Consider the following 14,995-nt stretch of genomic DNA (forward strand, 5'->3'; position numbering starts at 1 on the left):
CATAAATGTACCACAGCTTTTTTTATTCATTCATCTACAGACCAGCACTTTGTTGCTGTGTTTCTGTTATCTTGTCCTCTAAATGCTGAGTTGTTGTTTTTTTTTACTTCATTTTTATTATTGACACTATTATCCTTTGCTTCATCTAACCTGCTGTTGATTCCTTCTAGTGTATTCTTCATTTAAAATATTGTGTTCTTCATTTCTGACTGGTTATTTTTTATGGTTTTTATGTCCTTTTTAATGCTTACTATCTCTTTAAGTTCTCACTAAGATCCTCCATTGTTTTTCTAAATTCCTTGCACATCCTTATAACCATTGTTTTGAACTCTTCATCTGGTAGCTTATTTCACTTAGTTCTTTTTCTGTGAATTTCTTTTGTTCTTTCATTTTGTCTGCCTGTATGTGTTTGTCTCCATGTATTAGGTAGATTTGCTAAGTCTCCCTATCTCGTTGTTATGATCGTATGTAGTAGGTGTCTTGTGGGGCTCAGTGGTGCACTCTTCCTGACCACCTGTGCTAGGTGCTCCAAGAATGTCTCTTGTATGTATTATGTGAGCCCTTCTGTTGTAGTTGAGTCTTGGGTGCTGTTAGCCCATTCATGTCCCTCACAATTGTTAACTACAACATGTGGATATGGGACAAGCTCATTTTGCATCTCCACCCCTCTTAGAAGTCTCAATATGGCTTCTTCTTTATATGCTTGATTGTAGGAGTTCTAGTCAGCTTGTGTTCAGGTAGTTCTCAAAGGTGGTTTTTCTATAATTAATTGCAATTTTGAGTAATAATGGAAGAAGGCAAGCACAACATTTATTTATTCTGCCATCTTGACTCTAAGCCTCAGTCTTTGGAGCTTTGATAAAAAATTGTCATTTGATGGGGAAATGTCTGCAAAATTAAATCTGTTTAATAGATATACCCATTCTGATCTCAAGAAACTAGACAAGATTTAAAGTTATTTATGGGCCATGGCTTGCTTTAAAATTTATTTTCTTTGATTTACTTTGTTGTCACTTGATAATGGGTGATTATTATACCACAGACAAGATAATCCAGGAGAGAAGGAAAGCCCTCAAGGAAGAGAAGGAGCATGGTAAAACCGACAATAGGGATTATCGGGATTTTTTGGATATTTTACTTTCTGCCCAGGTAAATCTTTCACATTTCTGAGCTTGCTCATATATCCAAGTAACTGTGTGGGTAGGTGAATGACTGGGAGTAGAAGAGACTAATGTAAAATTGATCAACTAAATTTAACAATACTTTTGAATTGATAGGTTGGCTCCATACAATCTGTGGTAAAGATAGAATTGTATAGCTTTGTCATTAGAGTAAGTCAGATTGGACTACATTTTTTGCTGATTTGACAGGATTTGGTTACTATAATAAAAATACATATTAGTTCAGGGAAACAAGGAAATGGGTCACAGTTAAGCTGATAAAATGTTGATGATAAGATGCTGGATAAGTCTGACAGGATGCTTGAATGAACTCTTTGCAAGGCCTACTGTCCTTTTCCAGCTTTGGCCCTCCTTTATGTTCTGGGCAAAGTGTGACTTGAAGTATATATTTGTTGAACTGATTTAAAATTGAAACTTGTGTTGGAAATGGTAATTTTATTCTTTTAAATCCATTATTTTGATTGGTGCTCCAAGCATCTATAAACTGAAGTTGCATAAACATACCTCTATTATACTTTCTAGGCTGAACATGACAACAGCTTCTCAGATACTGACCTGCAAGCTGAGACGAACACATTCATGGTGGCAGGGCAAGACACCGTAGCAGGAAGCCTTTCCTGGCTCCTCTACAGCCTGGCTCAGAACCCTGAGCATCAGGAGAGATGCCGGGAGGAGATCAGGGGCATCCTGGGGGATGAATCTTCCATCACCTGGTAAGATTCTGCATCCCTAAACAATTTATCCTGTTTTCCTCCTGGGATTTTGCTTTCTTCTTTCTTCTTCTGGCACCTTGGTGACTAGTGCTTCAAAAGATGTGTATGTAAAAACAGATGAGGGAGGCTACCATTCTTCTCTTTCTCTAGAAGGCCCAAAGCTATCCCTTTGCCTTTTGAAAAAGAGCTTCATGTATCCATAAATTACATGTTTCATTGTTTTTTCTAAGTAGTAGTGTATGAAATACCTTATTTATTTCTTTCATCCAGTTTCCAGTGTATTGGAAATGGGGACTTGATCAGTAGACTTGCATTTAGAGCTTGAGTGGTAGGGCTCAAGAGGGGCTCCTCTTCTGAGAGACCTGAATGAACATCTGTGTCATTTAAGTCTCTCCTGTCTCCTTGTTTACTCCTCAGGATTGGCTTTGGACTTTGAGCATAGTACTAAATGATGCACACTGAAGCTGAGTTTAGCAAATATGGACTGAGGGCATTTTAAATACTGAGGCACTAAAACTACATGCAAGATTTGGTATGGGTCCTACCCTCAATGAGCTCCCCCACCCTCTTCCATACAGATAATTGCAGAATAGCATGATATGGCTGAGAGATATGTGTTAGCAACCACTTAGAAGATAGGTGCCTAAGCTGGCATGGGGGTTTCAATGATACTTTCTGGAAGATCTGATGCTTAAGGTACTTCTTATAGGATGGGTAGGAGTTAGTCAGATGGAAAATTTCATTTTGCTAGAGTTTAAGCATATCTTGCTGTTAACAAAGCACAGCTTATGAATTTTCCCCTTAAACATGCTGTTTGCAAGGAACACTCTCTTCATTCTAGCTAGGTATTTCACATATCGTTGTTTTGCTGGTCAAGGGGCAGAAAAAATAGAAATGTTAAGGGTAATGCAGCCCCATGGTTAGAGGGAAATCATCATATTTCAAATACAAAGGTCAGCTCAACTAGAACATTTGTAAAGGTATTTGAATTTAATGGGTATAGCAGAGATCTCACTTTTTATAAAAAATAATAATAATAGCCGAAACCGGTTTGGCTCAGTGGTAGAGTGTCGGTCTGTGGACTGAAAGGTCCCGGGTTCGATTCCAGTCAAGGCCATGTACATTGGTTGCGGGCACACCCCCGGTGGGGGGTGTGCAAGAGGCAGCTGGTCTATGTTTCTCTCTCATCGACATTTCTAGCTCTCTATCTCTCTCCCTTCCTCTCTGTAAAAAGTCAATAAAATATATTTTAAAATAATAATAATAATAATAATAATAAGCCAAAACCAGTTTGGCTCAGTGGATAGAACGTTGGCCTGCGGACTGAAAGGTCCCGGGTTCGATTCCGGTCAAGGGCATGTACCTTGGTTGCGGGCACATTGCCAGTGGGGTGTTTGCAAGAGGCAGCTGATCAATGACTCTCTCTCATCGATGTTTCTAACTCTCTATCCCTCTCTCTTTCTCTCTGTAAAAAATCAATAAAATATATTTTTTTAAAACAAAAAACTTAAATTTCCTATCCACTTGGAGCATCACCTCCTACCCAGCTCAGTTCTACTTCTTTGGGTCTGGAAGCCACTGGTGGGTAAGGGGCTTATGGACAACTTCCTCTTATTCACCAGCTCTTCCCCTATGCTGCTGTTTCTGACCCTTCCAGAAAATGGGCCCAGGCAGGAGAGAGGATAAGTAGAAAGTGGCTGGTACTATTGTGACCTCGCCCTCTGAACTTGGTGGATATTCAAATGCTTCCTTTTATTCTCAATAGTTACCCCTATGGGTTTCTTGGAGATTCCCTCACAGGGACTTTGCAAGGGTGAAGCAAGGGAATTCTTGTCCTGAGAATTTCCCCCACACTGGTTCCAGAGCTCTGCCTCTGACCAGTTCAAATCAATGGCCCACAGGACCCATGGGAGCATTCTTGCTTTGTCCCTGTTGCTTTCCATTGCCTCTCTCTGTCTGTTCAGAGTCATGGCTTTTTCTATCTATCATGTGCTTCCCAAACTTCAGGGAGCACACATCAGATCACCTGACTAATCCTCTTGAAGCCCCTTTTACTTAACATGGAAGGAACCTTCCTCCATTCTCTCCATGGCAAATTTGGCATTCCAACACTTCTCTTGAAAGCATTCTTTTTTTTTTTTTTTTTTCTATCAATACTCTCAAGCCTCTTTTCTTCAGTCCTTAGCCATTCCTTATACAGTCTGGATTTGTATAATGAGCTAAGGTTTATAAAACTGGTTTTCAGAAATCTACTTAACAAATCCCTTTCCAGTACTTTAGCACCTCACTTTGTAATGGGGATATTTGTCATCTGTTTGGTTCTTCATCCACTGGGAAGGAGTTCCATTTTAAAATGCTGTTGCATAAACAATTGGAAAAATAGCTCTAATACGAGGATGATATTTACCAGGAACAAATATCAAGTAGGAAAAAAAAATCAATATTTGCAAACTGGATGTGGAGTCTGAGTTCCTTTCCCTTCTTCCCTTGTATTCACAGGGACCATCTGAGCAAGATGACATACACTACAATGTGTATCAAGGAGACTCTTCGATTGTACCCTACAATCTTATCCGTTTCCAGACAACTCAGCAAGCCCATTACCTTCCCAGATGGACGTTCCTTGCCTGCAGGTCTTTGCCCTCATTTCTTAAGCAGCTAGATATTGTGGGACCCTAAGGACCACATTAAAAGACCAGTAGGTTTCTCAACTCTTGAAGAAGTCAAAAGATAATCCTAAAGATACCGGGCTTAAGGTGGGGCACAGGAGGCATTCTCTTGATCAGATGTGATTTCAGCAACTTTCCCAAAGGCACATCACCATTTGCAACAAAATTATGCCCATAACCTGTGTCATAAGATTCCGAACCAGGTTTTCTTCCATTGTTGGAACATTGTTTTAAAGGTAATCCTTGTTTGGCTGAGTTTGAGACCCAGACGAGACTTCATGGGAAATGAACGCCATTATCTTTATCTAGAAGACCCAAAGAAAGCTTTCAGCTTCTTTGTCATCGCAATATCACCCTAATAAGTGAGCAGCACTTACTATTTTACATAGAGCCTTCAAACATTTTATCTCATTTTTCTTTTGGAACATGATCTTAGCAAACAATTCTATACTGCGTTGCAGTTTAAAAGCCCTTTCAAATACTTTTGGTGTCACCAAAAAAAACCCTGGGGGACTCCAGTGTGGAGCCAGAAGAGCTAGAGCTCATGCAGCAGTCCCATACCCAGAGCTCAGGGCTCTTCAGAACAACACATGTTTCTGAGCAGAGTGGGTGGGAGGCAGGGGGTTCACATGAGACATCCTTCGCGTATCTGCTTCATTGTTCTATTTATTCTTGCCGTTAGTAACAAGCTGACAACCTGTTAGTTACTGTGACATTGTTGACAGGCAAAGAATTAATTTTGGTAATCAAATAATCCTAAATCCTCTCTCTTATGTGGCTTGTTTTTTAATCCCAAACTACATAGGTATTTGTCAAAATTCCCCACCCTGTATATAGGAACAGCACCAACAGAAACTTGACATTGGATTTGTATTATAGAATTACAGCTCTGTTCTTATGTCTTCAAACTATCCCCAATTTGTGCTTTATAGTCCATTAATAGATATACAGTAGTGCCTGTTTATCCATGCTTTCATTTCCGTGTCACCTGGGGTCTGAAACCCTTATTTTACTTAACAATGGCCCCAAAGCACAAGAGAAGTGATGCCAGCAATTCAGATATTCCAAGGAGCAACTATAAGTGCTTTTGTAAAGAGAAAAGGTGGAAGTTCTTATATGCTGAGTTTGCTATACTCCTACCATAAAAACTAATTTTCTATTTGTGAAATTGTGAAGAAGGGAAAAGAAATTTGTGCTAGTTTTATTGTTGCAGCTCAAACTGCAAAACTTATGGCCACCATGTGTGATACATGCTGAGTGAAGATAGAAAAGGCATTAAATTTGTGGGTGGAAGACATGAACAGAAATCGTGTTTTGCTCAATGGCAATGTGTTGCTAGAAGCATTGAGCCTTATGAAGACTTCAGCAAAGGGTCCACTGACACCCAGTGACACCCAGCCATTTACGGCCACTAAGGGATGTTTACACAGATTCAGGAATAGGTTTGGCATTTTGTCATCTCACATCATCACAAGACATGTGAGTGCAGTACAATAAGATTTTTGAAAGAGAGATGGCAAGTTGGTCCGAAGGTTGTGGGTTATTGTTAAGCTGAAAGAGAGATGGCATTCACATAATTTTCATTGCAATATGTTTTTGGTATCACCCCCAGTTTCACTTGGGTTCTTAGAACATGTCCCCATGGATAAGTGATTTCCAGAGACAGCAGAAAGCATAAGCATATTTTGACGTGATACCAATTGCTCTTTAAGATAGAGTCATGTGTTAAGTAGATCATTGCTTTGAAAACTCAGGTGCCACCAAGCATCATCTTCCCACAGGACATTCACTCCGTGCATCAGCTGCAGTGCCCACAGCTCTGCCAGGAACTATCTCTTGTCCTTGTAGAAGAAAAGTCATACTTGAAGAGTGGTAGAGCAGTAGCCCACCGCTTACTCTTTCTCCTGCATTCTGTTATCTCTTCCCTTTTTCAGGAATGACTGTGGTTCTCAGTATTTGGGGTCTTCACCACAACCCTGCCATCTGGGAAAACCCCAAGGTATGACTATCTTCCGCATAAATACTTCAGAGAACCAATGCCATCCAAATCACTTTCTGTTGGCTCTGCATGGAAGTGGAAAACGATACAGCAAACAAAAATAAACATAAAAACCAAAAAAAAATGTAAAACTTTCCCGCTAAAGGAAAATGGTCCTATCCCTTTATTCCTACTTTATCTTTGCTTTGAATGAGCAAATGGGCCAATGTCACATGGGCTGCTCTAGTTGCTGTGGCCATTTACTCAGCAGGCTCTGCCACGCACTTACCTAGATATCTGCAGAGTGCCCATGGTCAGCAGAGACCCCTTTTCCTGGATTTCACAATCAGGATTCTGGAAGAAAATCAAGTATCCCTCAAGTTGGGCAATTTGAGAAGAGTTATATGAAAGAACTTTTGGTAAAGGTATGAATTAGGGTTTAAGAAAAGCAAAATGGAGCAAATAACTGCCAAAGGGCTTACCACTTCTTGGCCTGGTTAGTCACAGGAGAGGGTGATGAGCCTGGAGAGAGAGAGAGCTTTTGGAAAAGGCCATCAGACAGGAGCTGTGATTGTCAGTCGAGCAGGTAGCCCACCTTAGGCAACCTGGCATGTAGGGGCCCAGGAAGTAAATACCCTGAATGCTCTCTCCTCCCACCCTTCAGGCCTCCTATCAATGTCTTTTCTTGACCAAACCAAACAGAACAACATTTGGCTCAGCTTTTTAGAGCCCAGAACAGCGGGGAGAAAGGATCTAGAGAGACAAAAAGAAAAGGTGTAGCATACCTGAGTTCCTTGATTCGATGTTCTCAAAACTTTAAACACATATTTGATGCTTCCTTTTATAAAAGCTGCTAGGATTAAAGACTGGTTACATGTAATGGAAAGTTGGCCTGCATAGCCCAGTAACAATGATCATACAATCATTTTGACTTGACTTGTGGGTAGGTACTCTCTTACCTCCAAAGTGAAAATCATACCACTAGCATAGCATTTCTGCTTTCCCCTTACTTAGTCTGGGTAGCAGATTAGTCACTTGGGAAGTCAGACAAGGTCATAGGTCTAGAGTTGCACTGTCCAGCATGGTTGCCATTAGCTCATGTGGCTATTGAACCCTTGAAATGTGGTTGGTCAAAATTGATGTGCTGGAAAAAATTCACACTGGATTTTGAACATGTACCCAAAAATATTAACTATTTCCTTAATAATTATTTATATTGGATAGATGTTAGAATGGTAATATTTTCTGTTAAATTCCATGATTAAATTTCATTACATCCTTTAAAAACGTGACTACTAGTACATTTGAATTTATTTATGTGGTTCACAGTATATTTTGGTTGATTCTTAAGTTATTAAGTAGTAGCTTAAGAATGTGTTAATGGTGTTGGGGGTGACCTCTCATTTCAGGTCTTTGACCCCTTGAGGTTCTCTCCAGAAAATCTTGAAAAGAGACACCCCTACTCCTTCCTACCATTCTCAGCTGGACCAAGGTGAGGACAAGTTAAAGCTGCTGAAAATATACAAAAATGTTAACTTGGAGACAGCATTTTTCCTTTAGTCCCTCAGCTCTGTAAATTCTTCCATGGAGCTCCATCTTCTCACCTGGCCATGAGGACATCTTGGTGCCTTGTTGAACCTCTGAGAGGGCCAGTTAGTTTCACAAAGGACAACACCCCTCTCTATCACATCCTAGGTAGTCACACCTCAGAAAGCTATCTCATGAGCAAGCTGTTGCTCAGAGGCTCAATGCAGTCCACCCCCAATGCAAGTAGGCTGCATTTATTTTTTTCTAATAATAGAAAAAGGTGTTGTTTTTTTATTTTAGCCTTATGGATGTATACCTAACATATAAAATTCCAAGACCTTTAAAGTGTACATCATGATGATTTCATATACATCTTCACTGTGAAAAGATTCCTCCCCATCCTTCACCTCATGTATTTGTATGTGTGTGTGAAATATACACCATTGTGTAATTGTCACTTACTTTCTTAGCACATCACAATTATAAAATACAGTGTTGTGAACGACAGTCACCATGTTTTCTATCAGATCCTCACAGCAGAAACAACTCTGAGCAAAGCCAAGTACCACCTTGGTTAGGAAAACCTTTGCATTGGGGCCTCCCAGCTCACATTCTCACAGGAGACCATGTAAACTCAAAGTACAAAAGTTTGTATGGCGTTTTTAGAATGAACACGTTGCTTTATTGGGAACATCAGACTTACTATTCTAGGATCGTATTGCAGAGTCAGGAGAAACACGTTTGTTTGAATATCTCTGCTTTTCTCTCTGTGTCTGCAGAAACTGTATCGGGCAGCACTTTGCCATGACTGAGTTAAAGATGGCCATTGCCATGATTCTGCTTCGCTTCAAGATGACGCTCGACCCTACCAGGCCACTTATCCTTGTACCCAGGATTCTCCTCAAACCCAAGAATGGGTTTTACTTGTCCTTGAAAAAAATTTCCTAATGTTTAGAGCCCAAGGCTAGAATGATTATAAAATTTGATTTAAAATTAAATTACTATTAATTGTTCAAAAACATGTAGAGGAATCAAAGTATGGTGCGAAGGTCATGGGTAGGTGCAATAGGGATCTCTGTGGAGCTGCATTTTTTCCAAAAACATTCCTAGATGATATAGGGTATCACCTTGATCTGTTTCTAAATGATTTGGGGAGATTTTCCTACCTTTTCTGTTTGATTTTGGCTACAATTAATGCTATATACCAAGGAGTGTGCTAAGAGGCTTTCATATATCTTCTGTTGTTTTATAAAATAGTTTTCAGAATGACACAGTAACACGTGAATGTGTTCTCACTATAAAAGATTTCCAACACTAGAAAAATCATGCAGAGTAAAAGTAAAAATCCATTTTGCATAGCACAATGCCCCCTGCCCTGGCCAATCCTGCTACTTTTTCTACAAACAGAATAGTTTGATGTGCATTCTTTTGAACATTTTCCTATACATTTCATATGTGCATTTGTATGGGATCATATCCATATTGTTCTTGCTTTTTATCACTTAATAAAAATAAATCTCATTCCCAATCCTGGCTCATTATGTACCATAATTTATTTAAATATTTTCCTATTATTAGATATTTAACTTATTTGTAGTTTTAAAAGCATACTTATTGGCCATTTGTATTTATTTTTGTTTTGTTCTCTATGATTTGTGCGTCATCTATGTTTCTTTTTCTATGGTGTTGTCTTTTTCTTATTGATTCATGTGAGTTCTTTGTATGTTATGGATAATAATCCTTGATTGTAACTGTTCTTTGTAATTTTTCACATTTTCCTTTTTAAACAATACTTATGTTGTCACTTACCATATAGAACTTCTACATTTTCATGAAGTAAGATAGATAAACTTTTCTGCATGGCTTCTGGGCTTTGAGTATTAGCCAGCAAAGCCTTCATTTGGAATATTATCAAGATAACTTTACATATTTTCCTGGTGCTAACAACTCTTGTGAAGCCTGAACAGGAATATATATATATATATATATGATTTCAGAGAGGAAGGGGGAGGGAGAGAGAGGTAGAAACATCAGTGATGAGAGAGAATCATTGATTGGCTGCTTCCTGCATGCCCCCTACTGGGGATTGAGCCTGCAACCGGACATGTGCCTGACTGGGAATCGAACTATGACCTCCTGGTTCATAGGTCTATGCTCAATTACTGAGCCACCACAACCAGCGACAATTTCTTAATGATTTTCAGATTCATCACTCATTTGATGTTTAAGTGCTTACTACATATCAGACATTTTGATAAGCATTAGAGATTCAGTGGGTTAATAGACACGGTCCTTGCCCTCATGGAGCTGGTATTCTGAAGTAAAAAATGAATGACAGACAGTTACAAATTATATTAAGTGCCATGAGGAAATGAGTGGGCTCAGCTATACAGTAATCAAGGAGAACTTATATTGAATTGGTTTATCTAGAAAATTCTTTTTAAGAAGGTAACATATAAGTTAAAATCTGAAAGATTATCATGGAAGCTACCCCTACTTTTTCTCATGGGCCTCCTAGCAGCAAAATGATGGCACTTTGAAAGGGTGGGGGTGAGGCCATGTGTCACTGCCAGACGTCTAAGAGGGAGAAATGGACTGGGAAGCAGGGCGTTAATGGTGAGTTCTGTTTTGTACATATTGAATGGGAGGTACCTGGCGGGCCCCAACAGAACAGATGCCCAGGAGACAATGAAAACCTATGAAAAAGACCTGAACTGGGGAAGTTGTTATCAAGACACTTTACACTGAGTGGCCAGATTATTATGATCTCTGAATGCATAATTATCTGGCCACTATATATATTAGAGGCTCGGTGCATGAATTCGTGCATGGGTGGGGTCTGGCCAGGGGGAGGAGACATGGGCAGTTGGCTGGCCTACTGGTCAAACTCCTGATCGAGGGGACAATTTGCATATTAGCCTGTTGTTATATAGGATATACACTTAGTGGCCAGATTATTATGTATTCAGAGATCATAATAATTTGGCCACTCAGTGTATTATGCCACACTCAATCCTGCTATGAATATTTTTAACAAATATCTTTGTAAACTTATTTGAATGTTTTGTAAGATAAATCTTAGAAGTAGAATTTCTGGATTCGAGTTTATGAGAGCCCTCCATTGAATCTTCAGTGTAAGAATGTGAAATTACAGGTTAGACTTCTCTGGGCTTCCAGGGCAGATCAAATTTATCCTCCTCCTCTGGACATGAAAAATATGTTCATCAAATAATTAAATCCTTTGGGGAAAATTAAGAGTCCAACAATTTTGTGTTTATGTTGTCATTGAATCAAATGCCCCCAAATATTTTTTTTCCACTCATGGTGCAACTGAAATTCTTCGAGCACCTTTCCTAATGGCTCTGGACACCATTATGAAGTGTATCCTCAATCACCAGGGTAGTGCCCAAGTGGACAGGTCGGTGACTAAAAGACAAAGAGTAAACTCATTCACCAGGTGCTACTTCATCCATGAGCATGTTGTTCCACTTCTTCTCTTCCAACATCTCCAGATCCCTCCTGGAGGCAAAATTTAACAAGACCAAACTCATCCACCCTGGTCAAAATACTTTCCTGCATCACAATGACCTGGTTTACAAATCAGCCATCAGAATTTCCATTTTAATAAATATTGCCCAGTGGCCCATGAGCAAACAGATTTTTCTTAGGCTTTGCATTGCCTGAAGCCCTCATAAAATGACTGGTTGCCTAAGACTCAAACCTTGGTGATGGATGCTTCCTCTGTGGTGGTTGGATAATATGTAGCATACAGGAAGTCTTCAAGAAGTAAATGGAAGCTAAATGTGATGCAAGGCAGAGCCGGTTTTAGAATTCCAAAAACTAACTTCCAGCCAGTGCTCTCTCTCTACTAAAGCCACCCCCACTCTTTCCCAGGGATCCCATCAATGGCCACTCCACTCAGACCCCCAACCTGGACCCCCTCTCTGCATAGGAAAAGGCAGGTTGCCTTTTCCAGCATTGATCTTCCCAGGGACTGTGTAAGCTCTGCCACCTGGTTGCTATTCAAGATATTGCAAGCAATAAGGAGGGGGATGGGGAATAAAGAATAGGAACAAATTTTTGGCAAAAATAAAAATAAAAATAGAACCGTACTTTTTGTAAGCAAACTTTTAGAAACTGTTTGGCCTCAAAGCAAACTGGGATCCACTGCCCCCCTCACTACTTACACTGTGGTGTAACAGAGTGAATATGAAAGTATTCAACTCTTAGGGAAACCAATAGTGAGAATGTACATTACAAGACCCTCAGAAAGACTTATATTCTTTGATGGAGACATTACACTCCTGGAAGTCTGTCCTAAGGAAGAGTCATTACTTCGGAGATTTAATGGAAAGGTCTCAGGCCATTCAGATAGAGGCAGTGTCAGAATACAGAGATCCATGGGGAGTGGCAGGAATCAGCCCTTCAACCCAACCCCCGACTGAACTGGGACATTAGGAACTGAGGTGGATGGAGAAAAGGAGGGTCAGTCATTCAGGAGGATGGTGGGGCTTCAGAGACAAGAGGCTGAGGTTGTGCTTTACAGGAAAATGGTAGCCCTTTGGGCTCAGCTGATCTGTAGACCACCCAGCACAGCTGGCCGACTTGCAGACTAATTCCAGACCTTACTTGGTAAAGAAGGACTTTGGGGAATAAGTAAACATTTTTAATATTCTCAGCTGGGCCAGGTGACAGGAGTGAGCCTAAGGTAGGCAATAGCTGGTGGGCAATGGTAATGGGCTGTGGTTGGCAGACAGGTGTCTGTGCATGGTGGCGCTGGGTCTACAGGATGCCAAGTCTTTACATTGGACTCTCACCAAAAATATGAAGTAGATTCTCTTTTAAATGTTCATTTAATAAAAAGAAAACTGAGATGCAGAGAAGGTTAACTGGTTGATGCATACTAATTCATTCAAAAACACCAAGCACTTGTTCTATGCAGGGACTGTGCCAGATGCCTGGGGATGTGCTGCCCTCCAGGAGCTCACAGACATAGAGTCCACTCAGTGAGTGTGGTAGGGAAAGAGGTGTCAGAGAATCATCCTGGGGGAGGAAAAAGAAAAAATGAGCCCTGAATGTGAACACTGAGATGTGAAACATCCTGGGAGGAGAGATTGGAGTATGCAGAGTCACAGAAAGCCTCCAGTGTGTCCATCTAGTGGCTACTCTAGATAGTGCAGGCAAAGCTGAAAGGAAAATTATGATGGCTATTATTAACCCTTACTGAACACTTACTAAATGTTTTCTATACATATTTAAGTCATTTACTCGTCACCACAGACCTATATGGATGATAGCCATAATTTCACCCTTTGTTTTCATATTCAAAAATTGGCAGGGTGCAATTTGCCCAGGACAGTCTGGTTTCAAGCCCATGTCCACAGCCACTAAGCTGCACTGACTTGGAGGTGTGAAGGGCTGATCCTGGTTGGCTGTGTTTGGGAAAGGTCTCTAATGGCAGTATGGGGTGGGGTGGGAGTGAATATTCAACAAGAGTGAAAACAAAACAACCCAGGCAAGATGGAGACCAGAAGCAAGGGAGCTGGGAGAAGGGGTAAGGGAGTGGCATTCAGTGTGAATCTATCCCTGGCCTGGGTGAATGGATGCAGATACCACTAATAGGAACAAGGGCTTAGGTTGGTGAAAGACCAGGAATTCTATTTTGGACCTGAGGTATTTGACGACAAGGCAACAAGTATCCTGGAAGCAATGGGGCTGAAGATGCTAATTTGGAAGTTGATACTTCAAAGGAAGTACTATAAATGATGGAGTGGATAAGGTCCCCATGTCATTCTTTGAACAAGTACTATTGACTGGGGACCTCCTGTATTTCCAGCTTGTGCTGGGCACACAGGGCAGATGCTGTCTGTGTCTCACTGAATCCAGAGTTCACAGTGTTGTCCAGAGAGCAGTGCCATGACCAACATGGGTGCTTGGGGGCTGAGGGCAGGTGGTCAGGCACAGCTCCTCAGGAAAAATGGCTTCTATCCTATTATGTTGAGAGCCGAGGATCAAATAAGTCATTGTATCTTGTAACAAGAAGATAGGACTATAGTGCCTGCGGTGAGAGCAGTCTCTGCAGAGGGTTGGGCATGAAAGACATGAAGAAGTGAGTGGTAAGAATGGAGGCAAAAACAGCAAATGCCAACCACTTCTCTTAGACACTGGAAGGACCTCTCTCCACTAACCCAGATATCCCAGATGCAGCTTTCCAAGTGGACTGTAAGGCTGCAATAGTAAGCATTCTGTTTTCTTTTTCAGCTCCCATTCTCTCTCTCTCTCTCTCTCTCTCTCTCTCTCTCTCTCTCTCTCTCTCTCTCTCTCTCTCATCACATCACTGTGCTTGGGTGTGGGGAAGTCCCTTGTTTCAGGACATTAGCTCGTAGGGCATGGAAGATTCTTCCATCAGCTTCTCCCCACTCCTCTCTTACTTTTTTTCTCTGCCCACTGGAGTTCCTTCTCCTCCCTGACCCTTTCCCCACTTCTCCAGTACCTGTCCTCACCACCCTCATCCCACACCCCCAAGTTTACAGCTGGAACTGGTTTACAGGCCAGTTATTCATTTGCAAAGTCCATGTACAGAACTGTACCAGCCTCAGCAGTGCAGAACGAACTTGTGCAACCAGCCTCATTGTGGTGGTGCCCCAGAGGTCCAAGAGAGCACCTAGGCCCAGTATATTCTGTACCCTCCAGCCATGCAGAGCCTCTAGCCCACCTCTCACCTGATTTGCCACATGACTTGGGCAAGTGCTATCCCATCCAAGTCTTCAGGTTCCATAGTGCAAAATGGGCTGGGCTTAAGGATTTTGCTAGCTCTTACACACTGTGGTCTTGCATCCATGTAATAATAATAAAAATAAAAGTCAATTGCTAATATTTATTGTGCACTAACTGTGCTAGGAACTATTCTTTTAATCCTCACCCACG

The 14,995-nt window shown here is 41.0% G+C and overlaps 1 protein-coding gene across 1 annotated transcript in view; it reads left to right on the top strand.

The window, feature by feature from the left end:
- Window positions 1-9,605, top strand: part of CYP4X1 (cytochrome P450 family 4 subfamily X member 1) — a 29,048-nt gene extending 19,443 nt beyond the window's left edge. Inside the window, exons 7-12 of the mRNA XM_084872366.1 lie at window positions 1,043-1,149; window positions 1,704-1,894; window positions 4,394-4,527; window positions 6,498-6,562; window positions 7,951-8,033; window positions 8,848-9,605. Of these exons, the coding sequence (XP_084728492.1) occupies window positions 1,043-1,149; window positions 1,704-1,894; window positions 4,394-4,527; window positions 6,498-6,562; window positions 7,951-8,033; window positions 8,848-9,016 (749 nt within the window). The 3' untranslated portion in view covers window positions 9,017-9,605. The remainder of the gene's footprint in view (window positions 1-1,042; window positions 1,150-1,703; window positions 1,895-4,393; window positions 4,528-6,497; window positions 6,563-7,950; window positions 8,034-8,847) is intronic.
- The last annotated feature ends 5,390 nt before the right edge of the window (window positions 9,606-14,995 follow it).

This window comes from Pipistrellus hanaki (genome assembly GCF_964339955.1).
Source record: "Pipistrellus hanaki genome assembly, chromosome: 2".
Classification (NCBI taxonomy): domain Eukaryota; kingdom Metazoa; phylum Chordata; class Mammalia; order Chiroptera; family Vespertilionidae; genus Pipistrellus; species Pipistrellus hanaki.